This window comes from Gobius niger (assembly GCF_951799975.1).
Source record: "Gobius niger genome assembly, chromosome: 13".
NCBI classification, from domain to species: Eukaryota; Metazoa; Chordata; class Actinopteri; order Gobiiformes; family Gobiidae; genus Gobius; species Gobius niger.
Genome location: NC_136864.1, coordinates 9,061,306 through 9,080,791, shown reverse-complemented (window position 1 = coordinate 9,080,791; position 19,486 = coordinate 9,061,306). Strand labels below are relative to the sequence as shown.

At 40.0% G+C, this 19,486-nt stretch overlaps 1 protein-coding gene and 1 long non-coding RNA gene across 2 annotated transcripts in view; one reads left to right on the top strand and one right to left on the bottom strand.

The window, feature by feature from the left end:
• Positions 1-19,486, bottom strand: part of LOC306973129 — a 268,899-nt gene that overhangs the window by 229,220 nt on the left and 20,193 nt on the right. The gene's annotated exons all lie outside the window — the stretch shown is intronic.
• col11a1b (collagen, type XI, alpha 1b) overlaps positions 1-19,486 on the top strand; it is a 185,727-nt gene that overhangs the window by 159,387 nt on the left and 6,854 nt on the right. The window contains exons 51-64 of the mRNA XM_079569937.1: positions 862-969; positions 1,418-1,471; positions 2,699-2,752; positions 2,921-2,974; positions 9,539-9,592; positions 11,891-11,998; positions 13,451-13,504; positions 13,753-13,806; positions 15,665-15,772; positions 15,911-15,964; positions 16,054-16,089; positions 16,170-16,223; positions 16,362-16,608; positions 19,368-19,480. Of these exons, the coding sequence (XP_079426063.1) occupies positions 862-969; positions 1,418-1,471; positions 2,699-2,752; positions 2,921-2,974; positions 9,539-9,592; positions 11,891-11,998; positions 13,451-13,504; positions 13,753-13,806; positions 15,665-15,772; positions 15,911-15,964; positions 16,054-16,089; positions 16,170-16,223; positions 16,362-16,608; positions 19,368-19,480 (1,152 nt within the window). The remainder of the gene's footprint in view (positions 1-861; positions 970-1,417; positions 1,472-2,698; positions 2,753-2,920; positions 2,975-9,538; positions 9,593-11,890; positions 11,999-13,450; positions 13,505-13,752; positions 13,807-15,664; positions 15,773-15,910; positions 15,965-16,053; positions 16,090-16,169; positions 16,224-16,361; positions 16,609-19,367; positions 19,481-19,486) is intronic.

The following is a 19,486-nucleotide window of genomic DNA, read 5'->3' as shown; positions in this document are numbered from 1 at the left end:
ATACAGAGACATGGAGAGGAGCAAAGTGGTTCAACAGCCCATAAACACAAACATTACAGAAAATGCTAACGCTAATGCTAATTTTAGCTTCATGCGGCTTTAAGTGCTTTTTTTTTTTTTTTTTTACTTCTAGTGCACAACCTAATGACTTGACTTCATTCGTGTGAGCTAAATTTGCTTATAGTCCACAGGAAAACATCTAAAAATAATGAGACTTCCTTCCCCCTCGCTAGGTCGCCTGTATCTATGGCGCTGACTGTCCTGCGTTACCATGGAGATCAGCTGCGATACGTCACTTCCATTTACATTCAATGCTATTTTCACACATAATCACGTCCGCGCTGTATAGCACTCTTATTTTAAAGTGAGTCTAAAGAAGCTCTCTGCTCTAACGGTCCGGCTAACGAAGCAAACACTAATTACGTGTCCTGCTGAGTCATGGCCTCCTCGTCTCAGACCATTAGCAAAGCACAAATAATAAAGCGGCGATGCGGCTGTTTCCCGTCATTGCAGCTTTACACGTTGTTTTGAAAAAAAGTTTACTCAAATACAGAAACCTATTTGTGTCCTTGTACGTAGCATTTGTCGCTATGAGCATCCATTATTGTTCTTTATACATAATTATACCATGTCTTAACTCGCTTTTAGACAAAAATCAAAACAATATAGCAGCATGTAGGTAAATAAATAAACAAAAACATCCATGTGTCATTCTTCATGTCATACATAAGCACAGCAGAGAAGTCAAATAACACCCGACCCCGGCTGTTTCATGCTTGTTTTTCCGCAGCACGAATCCTATACAGTAAAGCACCGACGTCTGCTTTCAGTCACGTAAACTCCCTGTTTTTGTCTCCACAGGGCGGTAAAGGTGAGATTGGAGAGAAAGGAGAGACTGGGCCCCCGGGAGCAGCTGGACCCCCAGGAGGACGAGGACCAGCTGGAGATGACGGCTCGAAAGGAAACCCTGTACGCCCCCCCTTATTCTAATCTATATTGCGGATTTTTAAAAGCAGCGCGTCTCGTACATTTAAGTTTAAAGCAAGATGATAAGCCATGACCCAAATAAGAATAAAATGCATCATGAAAAATACTGCATCTTCCCCACAGATTTGTATTGAATGAGTTTAATAAGCAGAGCTGATCAGAGTGATAGCCAGACAGGTGTTTCTATGCTTTTTGATAAATGTATGAAAAAACGTTCCCTCGAAAAGGCTCACAAACCTGAAAATGGTTCCGTTACCCACCACTCTCAAACCACAGCTATAAACAACAATACTTTTTATATCGTGAGTGTTCAATTATCCACAATGCACTGCGTAAAACAGCGTTTGTTCGCTCGCAATCATGTCTCTCTCAAACAGACACTGTTGTTTACAATGAACCTAATTTCACTTCTCTTCCTCTCTCTTTGCAGGGCCCGGTTGGATTCCCGGGAGACCCTGGTCCCCCTGGTGAGCCCGGCGTTGCTGTAAGTGCTGCATTCATCCTTCTCTGACTCAAGCTGTGAGCACTGTTAGCATTAGCATGTTCATCTGCTTCACCATAATGCCAGGCCTATTTGCATGCCTCTTTATGTTAAATAGCTATTTGTATTCTGAATAGGCATTACACATATTTACATATTCGAAATGTGCTTTTGGGATACAACCCTGTGGTTTAAACCGCTCCTGCTGTTTGGAAATGCATACTGTATGATTCCTGTTTTAGTGCTAATAGCTGTTCATATTCCTGTCTTTTCTCAAATGATATTGCTCCTGGCAATGTTGAAAATGTGCTGTGAGCTGAATCCTTGTCTCAAAACATTGTGAATCTAATTGCAATCACAATTCTGTCAGGAAAAAATGCAATATTTTGTAAAAAAAAAAATTATGCATATATATATATATACACACAATCAAATTCTGAAGCATTTTGTACGATTAGCATTTAGCACATTAACCGGTTCACTTTGTAATTTCGCCGGATTCATGCGGAGAGTATCAAAAATACTTAAATATATTAAATAAGCAATCAGGAAAAACAATGTTTCCATTTGTTCTGATATGTAAAAAAAAAAAAAAAAAAAGGTGTGATAATGACATTAATATGGGGAGTAAAAATGTAGTTTGGCGGACATGTACAAAATGTGGATGTTCCAATCAAAAAAGTCAATGAAACCCTTGTCTTATTTTTTTTATGGAGTTACCATAGCGATGGCCAGGACTCCCCATTTATTCTAATGAAAAAATGGTATAATTGCACAATTATCCCCAAATGACAAGAGCAAAATGGAAATATTGTTTTTCTCATTCCTTATACCATAAAGTTTCTAAAAAAAAATATAGTAGTTTTCATGCTCTCCACGAAAATCCCACAACAGCGGAAATCTAAACATAGTGAACCGGACTACATGCACTTGAAGCCATACTGTGTAGTATTTTCCCCAATTAATACAAGAATGAGTCTCTCTTCTCTTCTCTTCTCTTGGGACCTGACTCGTAATTTTTCCAGTGTTGCAGTTTTGCCTTGAGTACAGATAAATGAACATGAGATTTAGATACATAATGCTTCTTTATGCATAACCCACTGCAAAACTGGCAATGTAGGAGTCCAGGTGAACATTAGGAGTGTGTGAAGTATAGTATAGACATACAAACGCTCCATAGTTACATAAATTTCAATACTTACATTATCCACACACATTTTCTCCCTTCAGGGTCTGGATGGTTTGCCTGGTGACAAGGGAGATGACGGAGAATCCGGGCAGCCTGTGAGTTTTATTTGTTATACATTTTTAAATTATGCACATTATGTATTCATACTGACAAAAAGTACACTCAGTGCTATCCCATTTTGTTAATTAAAATTCCACTGTGTGTCGTTGTGCCATTCACTGCATAATAAACCCGATTAAAGTGGCTCTTTGCGCTGGTTTTAGGGCCCCCCTGGTCCGTCCGGTGAAGCTGGAGTACCGGGACCTCCTGGCAAACGGGTAAGTAGTACTTCCTTTTGAGGGGGCACTTAGTTTTAGGCATAATTTCACACCACACATTCAGATCTGGATGGTTTTATTTGGAAGGTTAGTCGTTAACACTGGAGCCTATCATACATTTTCTTTCACATAACTGTGCAGGGTTTTCTCACTCTTTAGCGTCATGGTATTGAGTCCCAGCAGCTCTCACAATTTGCTGAATGTCTCTCCTCACTCTTCACCCTCTTTCACCCTGATCTGTCTCGTCCAATGAAGCCAAAACAACCCCAAACAATCCTTTAAAGAAAACAATAACAACATTAACAATCAGTTTGTGAATGATGAGGACTTCTGCAGAACACTGGGCCTGAAAATGCCAATGTAGTAACCTGCCCTGGAGCTAAGTACGCCTCGATTTCCCACCGCAGGCATGTTCGTGTGCCAGAATCAACCACGAGACAATTGGCTAGCGGAGGTAGTCATATTCAAAAGAGTGAAACAATCACAGAAATATACAATAGAGACCACAAAACAAGCACAATCAGCCAAGTGCCCGTGAGCACAAAACGGTTTCCAATAATGATGTAAATGTACTTGAATTACTCACTTCGTCGTTTTGTGGGGGCAAGAAAGTTCCACATGGAGGTGGCTCGAATAGAAAAGTCCCAGTCTTTCCTTGTGGCTATTTGTGATCTATAGGCGCAACCAGGAGTGCACAATCGCTGACACTGTGGGATTTAAAGAAGTAGAAGAAGACACAGTACATGTTTAGTACTTGAGATGTTTTTTTTTTTGTTGGAATAAATGCCCCAAAATGTGTGGGATAGTCATTTTCTGTTTTGTACAAACTACATGGATTTGGCAAAGTGTAGCCATTTTCACATCACACTTATGTAAGCGTTTTATTTTGAAGGGTCTGTCCTCACCGTCGCAGCCTATTATTCCCGTTCATTTAACAGTGTGTGTCGGTGTCAGTGAGTGCAGATGGAGCTCTTCCTGTGGAGAGTTATCGACGTGTCGGGAGCCTGACTGACAGTAATGTGAACGCGGCTAATGTCACTGAAATTATATTGTCACTTTGGGCTCCGAGTGGCCTTTCTGTCGCACCGGGATCAGTGCAGATGAGTCGCACGAGTGTGGCATTTGCACACATTCCTATATTCGGATTATCAGTATTGTTTTGAATATTACATAAGTTGCCATAGCTCTACGGGAGTACAGCACATTTTAAGGACCATTTTATTGAGAGTAAAGCTTCAAGACATTTATATTTTGCGAGTCAAGCTTGTCTCACTTATGAATAAGTTGCGAACACACACATTTTTGATAAATCTAGGCAAGGCAAGTTTAATTGTTGTGGCACATTTCATGTACATGTACAACTCAATGTGCCTCACAGCAACACCAGACACCCAACACAATTTATATTTATAGATTCTAATTCGTTAAAATGCAATCAATTACCATAAGCAGCAGTAAAATGGTGTCCCTTCAGCCAGGACTTAAAAATTGTTGAGTTGAGGCCTGTCTCATATCCTTACGGAGACTGTTCCAGACTTTTGCTGCGTGAAACTGAAACCACCAGGAGACCCCTCCCTGAGGATCTCAGGGCCCGAGGTGGTTCATGCGGCTGAAACATGTCAGAGATGTACTTTGGTGTCCGACCATGGAGGGACTTATACACGAGCAGAGCTAGTTTAAAGTCTATTCTCTGAGTGACAGGAAGCCAGTGCAGAGACCGGAGCACTGGACTAATATGGTCGTATTTCCTGGTTCTGGTCAGGACTTGAGCCGCAGCATTTTGGATAAACTGCAGTTGTTTAACAGCTTGTTTGGAAAAGCCAGTGAACAGGCCGTTACAGTAATCTAACCGACTGGAGACAAATGCATGAATTAATCTCTCCAAGTCTTGTTCAGACACAATGTTTTTTTATTTTTGCAATGTTTTTGAGATGGTGATTGGCCACTGATTGGACTTAATAGGACTGTTAAAATTCAGGTCTGAGTCCATGATTACTCCGAGATTTCTTGCTTGACTTCTCAGGTCCAGTGAAAGCATTTCAAGATGACCAATGACAAACTCTCAGTGTTTTTGTGGGCCAAAGACAATTATCTCAATTTGATCTGTAATTAGCTGGAGGAAGTTGTTTTGCATCCACACACTAATCTGTCTGAAACCGTGACACAGTGTCTCTACAGGCCCATGTTCACCTGGATATCAATTGACCCAGTGGAAGCATGTACAAATTGAACAAGAGGGGCCCCAGGATCGACCCCTGGGGAACCCCACAGGTCAATGCCATCCGGTCTGAGACACAGTTTCCCATCACGACATAGTACGAATCTTTAAAGATTAAGAGGGAACTAAATACATTTGCTCTCTTTGTATTAAAGTATCATCTTGATTACTCACAGTACTTTAAGTCCCAAAAGTATTGCTCCCCACAGTCTTTCTTTTCCATTTTTATTTTGTGTAAATGTAGCCAAGGGTGGAAGGTTGAGACCCCTGTGGTAGGTGCGTGAAATTTCAGCGCATTATTCAAAATTTTGCATGATTGTAGATGCAAATCAATCTCACTCGGGCTGAAAACACTTCCATGCAGCATTTGGTCCGAATGATAATTACCCGAGTCCAAGGTAAAAGTGGCGTACTGCTGCCCGATGCTAAATCATTTGAAAAAAGTCTCATTTACATGTTTTCCCAGATAAGTCGGTGGCTCCACAGCATTCGCATTCAGCCTCGGACACTTGATTATACATTGCAAAGCCACGGCAAACCGTAAGCGTTTTTTTTTTTTTCTCGAGCAGGAGTTTTGTATTCCGCTGGATATCCTGGTGACAAGAGCTACAAAACAAATTAGCCCTTGGATTCGTGCCCACTAAAGATGAACAGCGGGGTTTTACTAATGCTGCGTCGAATGCTGGAAATCTGGTGCGCTGCCCTCCACGATAACAAAAGTGCATTTCCTTTTCTATGCTTTTCATGATTAAAGTAAAACTCAGCGAGGTTGGTGCCACAAATAAACAAGACCTGCTTGGAGCTTACTTTTATACCTCGGACCATCAGGTGTCAAAGATAACCCCGTTTGAAATTAGAAAACTTAAAAAAAAAAACTAAAAAAGAAGATACCTGTAGTTGTATTCGATTTCATTCATGCAGTTTTGAGCATAACCATGTTTACTTACTGGTTGTTTCTTCTTCAACTCTGCTGAAGCACTCCTACCCTTATTTCCCAGATTTTGATGTGGCATAGATTGAACACAAAACTTTCCTCCACATTTTTAAAGCACATGTGACACATTAGACACAAAACATAGTTAACACAAATATATTTAAGATTTTACTTTCTTTATAGTTTGACATCTTTTGTGATATTTATAGTTTCACTTCCTTATTGGACACCGACAAGAAGTGACATAGATAGAGGCAAACACTTTTAAACTGTTGCCGTGACGACCATGTCACGTCAATGGGAACTTTACCTCTATCTATGTCACTTCCTGTCAGTAGCTTAAACCGAAATTTCTGCTTCACTGAAATAAAATAATTATTATTTACAACAGATGTCATCCACTTATGCAAGTCATATTCTCAAAAGCTTTACAATCTGTCATATGCACTTTAAAGCCCATAATCTCTTCTGTGGATTTCTGCTCTCAAAATGTTGCCACCGAGAGCTTGTAGTCACTGTTCCACGGCATGTCATCCCAACTGCTGCCTGCAGAGGGTGCTCCTGGCCAATTGACTCTGTGCATAACTTCAAATCATAACAACACTGCCCAAGAAGTGACTTCCTGTTTCGATCCAGCACACCAAAATAAAAGCACACGGCTCATCTCATTGATTAGTTCAGCAGATACTTGCAACATTACAGGAGTATAATTAAATGTTAAATACACACATTTTAAGTGTTTTGTCTGTTATAGTTAGGCAGAAAGAAAGTTGAACTAAAGATTGTGCTTTTATTCTGGTGTGCTGGATCGAAACAGGAAGTCACGTCTTGCACATGGTCAATTGGGAATCTTGACCAGCCCAGTCAATCACTACTGATTGTCTTTTCCACATTTTTAAATACCAATGTTGAGGTACCCAGAAGAATGTTTTGTATCCTCAATATGTCCACTTTTGATCAGTGTAGTCTTGTAGAGCCTAATATCAACACAGGAGGAATGGGAAATGTCAAAAGTGAGGCAGCAGATCATTAGTTCCTTGTCTTTGCTGGGGCTTCAGTACAGGCAATGCAAAGACTCCAGCTAAGGGCAGGTGTTATTGCAGCCAGCGGCCTGCCATCTCGACACGGCAGCCGCTCCACCAGAAGGTAGTGGGCCGGAGAGACAACTTAATGACCAGGGTTTATCTTAAATCAGCGCAAACAACAATCTATCACTGCTTTTCCCCCAAACATAATGCATTTTAAATTAATCTGTTGCTCTTTATTGCTCTTTGTAATCACATTTGTCCACTCAAGCCTACCAGTCCACCCTCACCCCACTACTTTTAATTGACTGCAGCACATGAAAACCCTCGTGCGTGTGCGGGTTCACAAGCACATGCTCATAAATAACCTCTATTGAAATCTATGGCTTTTGTTTGCTCTGCCGCGTGATGTTTCTTAATGGCAAATCCAGCCGGTCCACTCACGAGAGTCTGACCAGAGGCAGTTTGCAGCCGGGTAATGCTTTTAGCTCACTATGTAGGACACGGCTCGCCCCGCTCTGTTGGAGCCGCTGTCCTGCTGCAGAGCCATACAAGAGCAGAGGGGCAGGGAACATCATTGAGTCTGTCATAGTTTCCGCATGTTGCTCAATTTGCTTTTGAAAAACAGCTAATTGGCTAAGGTTTTTTTTTTTTTTTACCTCTGATACTGTGTTTACATGGCACAGTGTCCTGGTATGGGGAACTGTGTGAATATCCCAGTGAGAGTATCTAATATAATTGTATGTTATAACCTGTATATTGGCTTATTTGGGAAAATGAAACTAGGATACTGCGTTTACATGGCATAGTATCCTGGTATGGGCGAACTGTGTGAATATCCCAGTAAGAGTATCTAATGTAATTGTATCTAATAACCTGGATATTGGCTTATTTAGGGAAATGGTGCCAGTATCCTGGTATGGGGGAACTGTGTGGATATCCCAGTGAGCGTATCTAATATAATTGTATCTAATAACCTGGGTATTGGCTTATTTGGGAAAATGAAACTAGGATACTGCGTTTATATGGCATAGTATCCTGGTAAGAGGGAAACTGTGTGGATATCCCAGTAAGAGTATCTAATGTAATTGTATCTAATAACCTGGATATTGGCTTATTTAGGGAAATGGTGCCAGTATCCTGGTATGGGGGAACTGTGTGGATATCCCAGTGAGAGTATCTAATATAATTGTATGTTATAACCTGTATATTGGCTTATTTGGGAAAATGAAACTAGGATACTGCGTTTATATGGCATAGTATCCTGGTATGGGGGAACTGTGTGGATATCCCAGTGAGCGTATCTAATATAACTGTATCTAATAACCTGTATATTGGCTTATTTGGGAAAATGAAACTAGGATACTGTGTTTACATGGCACAGTATCCTGGTAAGGGGGAAACTGTGGATATCCCAGTGAGAGTATCTAACATAATTGTTTCTAATGACCTGGGTATTGGCTTATTTAGGGAAATGGTGACAGTATCATGGCATGGGGGCAACTGTGTGAATATCCCAGTGCGAGTATCTAATATAAGTGTATCTAATAACCTGGATATTGGCTTATCTAGGAAAATGAAACCAGGATACTGTGTTGGACATGGACTCAGACAAAACCAGGAAACTTCAAATTCCTGTCACTGTTTTTACATTACCTCGGTATAAAAGTAGGCTTACGAGTTGTCAATTAGCACTTTTTATGTTCTTTTGCTTCAACTTGATGAATATATTTGTGATTTTGTAAGGCTTCCTTTCCACTTGGCATTCCACTTGGCTTTATATCAACATTTCTTTGACAATAATGGCATTTCTGTACTTTGTTTTGCCCCATACGTTGATTGAAGATGCGTGTATGGTCCAAAAACCCATCCAACCACAGCTTTGGCCTGAAATTCAGTACAGTTTCTGTCAGTTTTACACAAAGTCTTGCTTAAAAATTGCCCATTGTATCCTATTTGCTTTTGAATACCCACATTTCTCTTCATTTCTCTGCTTGATGATTGTTTGGAAAGCTTAAGAAATGATTAGTGCATCCATTTCTTTCCTTTTTGGTAGTATATTGTATTACAAAGTATTAAATGTATGGCTGCTCCATGCATAAACCCTGTTATAGCACATGACAGTCATTAGTTAACCTAAATATGTTTTGGTTTTCAATGTTCTCGTAAAAGTACACATACTTTTGCAAAACCATTCCTACATTTCCCTCTCCTGTCAAACTCGCACATACTACGAATGAATCCAGGTAATTGACTTTCTTTTCTGTCTTGACCTTTCTGTGATCTATTTGTGTAAAGGGGCCTTTGACACCCAGATGCCATCAATAATCCCTGCATATCCGTCCTTTCCCCGAGATGATAACGTCGTATTTTGTTGGTTTTGACAGGGAGGCGCTGGAAAAGCCGGACCGGAGGGCAGACAAGGAGAGAAGGGAGCCAAGGTAAGGCACCGAGCGCATTTACTTTTTAGCGGCTGAGGAGTGGAGGAGACTGGAGATGGCATCGCTCGGTAATCTAATCAGACGGTGCCTTGAACTAGCCTAAATGAAATGATAAATGACCAACAGACCACGCAATGAGTGATTTATTACTGCGCATGTATGTTTAGGACAAAGTTTGCCATCGAGAATTCCATAGAAAGAAAGTCTAATAAAGCAGTAGGACATAAGCCGTTCTTGTGAATTATGCGACTTTAATTGCCTTTTGATCGTATCGCACGGATCTCATCGCCATTGCAAATAGCCAAAGTTATTAAAGTTCTGTTTGTGTGGGAATTTCCATCGTATTATAGAGATTTTACAATATCGTTGACTGGACTGGGTCGATTGAGTTGATTACAATAATCATTTGACAACAAGAGCAAGAAGAAGCTCGTGAAGATGGAAGCCATTCTTCCTCAAATCAGTCAGCCCAGTCCGATTTGACAATAATTGACCTTAATGTTAAATCAATATTAACGTCTTACCACCCGCCTTAAACAAGTGCATTTTCTCCAGTTCAGCTTTAAAGCTCTTAAAGCTCCTCTACTGGAGTTTACAGCCTAAAGGCCTCATTTGAAAGCTAAGACCTGCAAAACAGATTGAACAGATTTTTCCTTTTTCGTTCTTTTTCATCTAAGTTTGGCTTTTTATTGTGTTTTTGTCAGATTTTTGCTGCCTTTTCGTGCACTTCCATCGCTTTTTAGTCACCTTTTAGCTGCTATTTTGAAGCTTTTAGATTTGGGTTATACCAAACTGGAGAAAATGTGCTTGGTTCAGGTGGGGGTTAAAAGTTATAAATATGTCAGTTTAAGGTAAATCTGAGCGTAGGTTTACCTGACATAGACAAGCAATCGCACACTGCCATAATGTGTGTTTACATGCACTCCAGTATCCCAGTTAGTAGTCATAATCCTGGTTATGGCAATATTCTGGATGAGCTATGGTATCCTGGATATGTAGGCTCCAAAGCGGTAGAAGCTAATGACAGACACGTTAAGGAGCTTGACACTTTAGCCATGTTGCTAAAATATAGCTTTTGCAGACATTTCTCTAAACACAGACAAGAACTATCTAACGAAGCATTAAAACTATAGAGCACTGTCCCAACTTTGGCAACATACTTGAGAATTTGTGTGAAAGTTTGCTGTGATGTTTTGTTTACATGCCAGATTCAATCACTGTAGGAAAGTTTCGAAAGTGTGCACATGCTCAGTAAATCAGTGGTGTTAAGAAGCCAGGATACTGTGTTTACATGGCATAGTACCTGGTATGGGGTAAACGGTGAATATCCCAGTGAGAGTATATAATATAGCTGTATGTAATAACCTGGATATTGGCTTATTTAGGAACATGAGACCAGCATGAGGTGTTTGCATGAACACAGACAAAACCAGGAAACTTAAAATTCCCATTAGTGACATGGATGCGCAATTGCTATGCATCAGAATACACAGACTTTTAGCATTGAGCCATTAGCATTTGTAATATGACTAATTCTTTAGCTGCACAAGCCAAATTTAGTTTGATCTGTTGCACAAATTAGCATTTCCGGTGACCACTTTTAACACCTTCTTTCAAAATGTATTATTTTCTAGCTGAGTCATTCCCATTAAGGATAGATATTTCCTTGTATTGAATGCATCTCAGCAACAAGAGAGTGGCCTCAAGCCATTACCAAAATGCCAAATTATTTTCATTCATTATGTAGTTATCCTCGACCATGCCGCATGTGTGTGTCTATAGTTTCAGACGCCTTTTGTTGTCATTTCCTGGCCACACCAAGGTAAAGGATTGGTTTTGATGTAGCCCAGACAGGTCTGTCTCTTGTCAAATCCAGGTCTAATTGGTTGTCAGAACGATGTAATCCCTCTCATGCCTCAATTTACACAATATGACACACAGCAACAACAAAACTGTCCGCTCCCTGTCACTCAATACGTCTCACTTCAGGGATTTTTCTCGAGTTAAAAGCTCGCTAGTAATTGCCAGGGAAAAAAAAGATTTGTTTTGCTGCGATTCAGTGTAAAATTCCCAAACTCAACATCAAACCAAAAGCGTATTTTAATTGATGATTCTTTGCTTTTACCATTTCAAACAAAGAAAAAAAAGTTAAATAAAAAATTCTGTAAATGGTTTGTGTTTATGTAGTTGATAATTGAGCGCAATAAGACACTGAAATTGTTCGCTGTGTTGAACTAGCTTTTAGCAACATTTTTAATATTCACATGTATGATTTTTCTACTTTCTCGTTGTCCACAGGGAGAGGCCGGAGCCGAGGGAATCGTTGGGAAAACTGGACCAGTGGGACCTCAGGGACCTCCTGGAAAAACCGGTGCAGAGGGTCTGAGAGGCATCCCGGGACCTGTGGTGAGTCAGTGTCAAAACACAAAAACAAAGACTTAAAGAAAAAACAGGTATAGGACAAAAATGTGGCTTAATTGTTAATTCCATCAATTATTTTCACCTGGCCTTGGCCAAGACATACCAAGACTAGAGGAATAGGATAAGACATACATTTAGGTTCTTAGGGTCAAACAGAGGTGGAACAGAGATGTAAGCGAGTTAGAATGAGAAATTATTAAAGCAGAGATTGGCAAGTGGTGGGTCAATGTCCTTTCATTGTGAAAAGACAAGGGGCTGAACCTTCCAATAGTGCTTCAGAAAGATGTCTGCATGGGTTGTACATCATATGACCTGACAGAGGGCTTTGGGGCATCCCCAATGAAATGCTAAAGGAGTCAGTATTTTCAACATCTTTATATTTCCTCTGGGTCCGCATATTGAAGTTTGTATGGTAAGGAGGGATGTGTACCCATAGACTGTATATATAAATGGACAGCTTCTGCTCACTCCTCCCCGTTTACCATAATGACTACGGTCGTGGGGGAAGTCATGGCGGATTTACAGACTCCCCCTCCCCAGCTCTAACGAACCATGTTCCTAAAAAGGGCATACGGGCGGGATCTTCACTGTAGACTCGGCCCTTGCGTGACGTGTAGCTCGCGCTGCTCCAATGCTAGCAGTCTGACCCTCATTAAGTACGAGATTTCTAAAATTCTCCTTACGAAAACCAGCCTGGTTTCTTAAATTGTGACTAACCCAGCGTTATCTCAGGAGGAATATCTAGCCTAGTCTAGTGTTGAACAAAAATTGAAGCCAGGCGTTAAAGTTGTTTTTAAGGTGTCTAAACTCCAATGCTTTTCAATGGGGAACTAGCGGCGATATGGAGGTACTACAGCAATGGCGGCCCCCAGTGTCGTGGTCATAAAGCAGAGTAGCCAGCGGCCATTGTGTGAACCTAGTTAACAAGAAGCCTGAGGGCCACCAAAATTTGGTTTGCGGGCCGCATTTGGCCCCCGGGCCGCTCTTTGGGCACCACTGATCTAAATCATCTTGTTGGCCATAGATTCTGGGCTGCAGGGCCGGAATTTGTCCTGGAGCCTGACGTGGCCCCTGAATGAAAGGAACTACACTACAAAAAAAATATCTTTTGTACTGATTTGTAGATAATTCAACTTGTTAACCAGTCAAAACTACTAAAAACAAGATTAACTTTCTGATTTCTAGTCATTGAAACCCTTGCTGACAAAGATCTGAAGATGTTTCTCTACGTTCATGACGAGGGTGGACAGGATTATAAACTAGTCCATCAAAGGGAAAGCTAATGTTACATGTTTTGGAGACTAAGTTTCCTGATTGAGATGGTTCGGACACAAACATACAATAAACTACATTTACATACTATATTAATAAATGAGGTCATTGCTCTTCTGGTATTTTAGTATTCTGTGTTTTAATTGCATTATTTCTTTTTGCTAGGGTGAACAAGGACTCCCTGGTGCCTCCGGACAGGATGGACCCCCTGGACCTATTGTAAGACAGCTTTATCAATTATACATTCTTCATTTTCCATAATTTTAATGTTTCTGAGCCATTATTTGAACCCCATACTGCTCCCAAAGCTGAATATAGTGGTTTCCAGTTGGTTTTAGCCCGAAGCGATTGTTGCAGCTTCTCTGCGGGACCCAAAATGAACTGACACTTTGAATACAGAGCTGTCACCGTTAAATCATTTTCATTTTCCTCCGCTGTCATTGACGCTGAAATCCTCTCCTTCGCAGGGCCCTCCTGGACTTCCCGGAATGAAAGGCGACTCGGGATTCAAGGGAGAGAAGGCAAGGCGATATTATTATGATGTTAATCTCAAATTGCTTTATTGTGTATTCCTCATATCTGCGTACGCGCCTTATCTGCTCACCGTGAGTAAGCAAACATCTCCAGACCTTATGTGTCTTTGTTCAGACTCTTTTTGTGGAGCGGAAGACACAAACTTTCCACTCCAGGAAAGTTTACATTGAACTTTAAGTGATCGGGGAGGGGGGTGCTAGAAATATACACTACATTATGCACTTTCTGATTTCTAGGCATTTGTTGCTTAAAATTACATGACAGGCAGTTACTGGTTGACTCTCACTGGTAGGGCTGGGTATCGTTCATTTTTGTTTTCAATACTGGTGCTTTAAAGGGACTATATAGAGTTTAAACATTTTAAATTATGTATTTTCCCCTACATGTTCCAGCAATGTCCTAATGTGTAGAATGATCCCAGACCTGTTCACCACAACTGCCTCTAAAATCCTGCACTGTCACTCAAAAAGTTGTTACTTCGGATCCGAATTGCCGTCATGCACAAGCTTAATATAGAAGGTGCAGTTACACGTAAGACCTGAGGTGGCAGTAGTGAGTATAAAATGACCAACTTGCATCTAGTCCCTTTAATGATACTTGGTTTTCTAGACCAATACCTGAACGATACCTATACTATGTGTCATATAGAACCATAAAACAAATGAATAATTTTAATTGATTCATTTTCCTTCCATTTGTAAAAAACAAGAAACTTTTTTCAACAACAAAAGGGCAGAATTAACACTTTCCAAGTTTTTCTTATTTTTTCCCCCATTTAATTTTTTTTCCCCTGCAAATATCCTGTATTATTTTTCCAAAAAATTCCCCTACATTTTTTTGCACTCTTTTTCCATTTTTCCTACATGTTTTTCCCCCCCCAATTCTCCCCATTTATTTCTTTTTTCCAACATTTTTTTCCCATTTTCCCCCCAAATGTACCCTAATTTTTTAAGTAGTCTTTGATTTTTTTTTCCATTTTATTCCCCCCAATTTTTTCACTTTTTTCAGTTATTTTTCCCCAACCTTTTGTTTCTCTTTTTCATTCTTTTACATTTTGATGACCAACGGCATCAAAACGTCAATATAGAGATTTTATATTTCTTTTCGGTGCCTGCTTTTGATGCTTTTTTGTTTATCGTTTTATCGTTTAACGGTACCCGGCCCTAGTCATGAGCATCATGTTAAAACATTGGATCAGGAGGAAAGAATTCACATGTGTTTTTTGTCTTGAAGCAAACGGCTAGCACAAAATCCAATTCAAAACAGCACCAAATATTGAATTAGCCATTCTTCAGTATTTTTTTTTTTCTTTTTGTGGTGTTGTTTCTTGATACTAGCTGTTAGCTCTGAGATGAATTAAAAAAAGTCCTACCTCAATGAACACAGACGTTTACTCCAAGTATTTGCATCCAACATAATGTCTTAACCAGTGACTTCCCATCAGGCGATGTTTTCATGAACTATTCGTTTGTGCAAGACGTCGCTAATCCTTATTGGGAAAATAGAAAGAGGAAGGACCGCGACCTCCGGAGATCGATAGAGCCTATTACTCCGTTATCAAACTGTGAAAGTCGGAGATCGGATAAAGAAAACACTATATTTAGACACACAGCAGAGCACATGGCCTGTTTTTCTGTCTCAAATGCTGCGTTTACGCATTAGATCTCTGGAGCCAAAAGGAGTCTACTCTACTACAATGAAATAAATGGATTGGCACAGCTTTAAATGTCAAAATCGTCAAACTCTGATTTTATGGAATCGACCTCCAAAGCTCCATAGTTGCTGGTTTTAGGCTGAGGCCAGAAGAAGAAGGAAATAAATGATGTGTTTATCCTTTACCGTTAGGGTCATCCCGGTCTGATTGGACTGATCGGACCCCCTGGTGAACCTGGAGAGAAGGGAGACCGTGGACTGCCCGGAGCTCAGGGACTCGCTGGAGGAAAGGGAGACGCTGTAAGACCAGTTCAAATATTGTCATACTTATTCATACGTTCGTCTGCGTGTCGTTGTGTTGCTGTAGCACATATTGACTTTCTTACAATCCATGCAAAAGGAAGGGCTCAAAACTTCATTTGCCTTGTTTTATTCCAGGGCATTGGTGGTTCTGCCGGTCCTCTGGGTCCCCCTGGTCCTCCTGGTATCCCCGTAAGTCCAACTCTATGCATTCTCTTCCTCTGCTGAACCCTATTCTGCTACAACATCTGACTGGTTTGTCCTTCTAACCTTGTCCACAGGGAACTCTAGGACAGAAGGGTGCTAAGGGCTCATTGGTGAGTGAATATCGGCTCGGATTTTTTGCACTTTTATATTTTCTTATGTTGTTTTGTAACAGTGACTTGTGTTTTTTTAGGGTTCTGCAGGTCAGAAGGGAGATCCAGGACTCATAGGACCACCCGGACCTCCTGTGAGTTTGTTTTCGATGTTTTTCGTGCATGTTGTGAAGAAGGAGACCGTATTTCCTCTACACATATGTTATACTAAAAGTGATCTCGCTCAAGCAAACATAAACGATTCAGTAATTCTCTTTTCGTTGTGGTCTTAGGGTCCTCCCGCCGATGTGATCCAGCCTCTGCCCATCCAACACTCCGGGAAGACCAAGCGCCAGGCCGAGGTGCAGGGAGACGCTGCGATGGCGGATTACGGTCTGGGCGAGGGCATGGAGGACGTGTTTGGCTCGCTGAATAACCTCAAACAGGACATCGAGAGGATGAAGTTCCCCATGGGCACACAGGACAACCCGGCCCGCACATGCCAGGACCTGCACCTCAGCCAGCCAGACTACCCCGACGGTAGGCGGGAGTGAGCAGAGGAGGGTAGAGTTAGGACAGCACATGGAAATGCTTACTCTTTCACTGTAGGAAAAGGGCTTAACTATTGCAAATATAAAAACAACCAAGGTTTTCAAAAAGGAGTGACCTGGACTGGGTTGAAAATGTTTTTAGCTCAATGTTTTTAGACAAATTGAGATTTTTGGAAAACGTTTCGTCGGCCTCATTCATCATAGGATTGATTTTTAAATAGCCCTTTGGCAACTAATGGCTCGGTTCCACCTACCCTACTCTACTCAACCCTGCTCTACTTTGCCTGCATTTGAAATGTTTCCACCAGCCCACTTTATAGTTAACTGGTACTTTTTTTAGTACCTGCTTGGCCCTGGTACTAACCAGACCAAGCAGGTACTTTTTCCAATGGATACAGTCAAAAGCAAAGCCATATCCATGGATACACCCTGCTAACCATGGATACAGTATCAGATTCTACAGAATAGTGGAAACACAACCAGGCCAAGTAGAGTAGGACCAAACCAAGTAGAGTAGAAAAGGGTAGGGCTGGTGGAAACGAGCCATAAGTCTATTGGTGGAATTTCCTCCAATTTTTTTGTCACATTTTTGCCAAATTCTCCCCATTATTTTTTTTCCAAATGTTCCCCTATTTTTCAAACATTCGTTTTCCAAATTAGTTCAATTTTTCCCCCAATTATCACAATTTTTGCCCCCCAATTTAACCCTCATTATTCCAAATTTTTCCTAATTTTCCACCAATTTTCTTCTTTATTCCACCAATTTTCTTATTTATATATTTTCTTTTTATTCTTATTCTTCCCCAATTTTTCTCCCCATTCATTCAACATTCCTCGACATTGAAGATAAACTCTGTAATTTTTTTAAATAGCCCACTGGCAACTAAGTCTTATTTTAAGGGTTGCCTTTTGATTGGTGGAATTTCCCCCAATTGTTTTTTTCACATTTTTTCAAATTTTTCACTATTTTTTTTATTTTTATTTTCAAATTTGATACCATTTGTTTTCCAAATTTGTTCCAATTGTTCTATTTTTCCCCATTCCTTCTCAAATTTGTTACATTTTTTTTCCTATTTTTCCTCTAATTTTCTTCTCATTCTTTCCCAATTTTTCTCCCCATTTTTTCGACATTTCTCGACATTGAAGATAAACTCGATATTGTACATTTTTTAATAGGCTTCTGGCGACTGGACTAAATCTTATTTTAAGGATTGCCTTTTGATTGGTTGAGTGTGTTGCCAGTGATCAGTGATAGCCAAAAATGTAGGAGTATTTGGAGAGATGGATAAAACGAAAACTCTCAATACAGCCAAACAATGACTGGATGGCTTCCTGATGTCTAGGAAAACAGAGAATTATATTTTATAACATCACATAAGTCAAGCCGTACGGTGCAGAAAATAAAAACATTCACAACTCAAAGCTGCTTGAAGACGGTTGAATCGCTGAGAAGTTTATCACAAGGTAAAGGCTGAACAAAAGCTGTGTCTTCATTCAAGAAGCGTTGCCCACCTTGTTCCCATTATCTGTATTTTCTCCCAATTCATCAAAATGTTAATTCATTTGTCATAGTGGGACTTTTATCACAACATCAGTTTTATCGTTTCATGTAATGGCTCTCGGAATAAGCTAAATTAAAAAGCTGACACATAAGATTTGGATGATTTTTGCTACTTAAGTGGAGCTGTTGTGGCCCCAAAGTGAGAACAATGCATTTGGGGGGGAAACTTCATTACATTTTCCATATAAGTCTATGGAGAGACATGGATTTAGTGAAGTAATACTGGCCCAGTGTCTTCTTAACCTCTTAACCCCCACCTGAACCAAGCACATTTTCTCCAGTTTGGCTTTACCCAAATCTAAAAGCATCTATAAATAACTAGTCACAAAAATTTGATGAAAACGCAACAGAAAAGTGACAAAAATGTGATGAAAAAATGACCAACTAATTGAAAGAAAATACAAAAAATGACAATAATTTGATGACAAAGTGACAAAAAAATGACAAAAAATTGGACAAAAACATGACAAAAATTTGACAAAAACGTGACAAAAAATGACCCAAAAAAAATTCAAAATGTGATGAAAAAGTAGCAAAAATATGTCAAAAATATGACCAAAAAATGACAAGAAAATACAAAAATGTGACAAAAATGTGATGAAAAAGTGACCAAAAAAAGTGACAAAATGTGATGAAAAAGTCACCAAAAAAAAGTCAAAAAAGTGACAAAAATGTTACAAAAATGTTACAAAAATGTTACAAAAATGTTACAAAAATGACCATAAGATCACATGAAAATACAAAAAAGTGAGAAAAAAAAATGTGTAAAAAATATGACAAAAATTTAACAAAAATGTTATGAACATGTCACGAAAAATGACCATAAAATCACAAGAAAATACAAAAAAGTGACACAAATTTGATGAAAATGTGACAAAAAAATTTGACATTGTCAAAAAAAGCAATGAAAAGATGTATTAAAATAGTGACGATAACTTTCGATAAGATCCTTTTAGATCAGTTTTGTAGGTCTTATCTTTCTAATGAGGCGTTACTCTGGCCTATAGGCAGTAAGTAGCCTGGAGTAAATGCACTTGGTTAAAGCTGGGGTTAAGAGATTCCACATACACATAAACACTTGATTGCAAACATAAACACGGCGTAGTTTATACCTCTGAAACATTGATTTGAAGAGGCAGCTCGTGTCCGCCCGCCCGCCCGCTCTCACCGCTGCTCCTCTGTCTCAGGTGAATACTGGATCGATCCGAACCAGGGCTGCATCGGCGACTCCATCAAAGTCTTCTGTAACTTCACGGGAGGAGGCGAGACCTGCATCAACCCAGACAAGAAATCCTCCGGGGTAAAG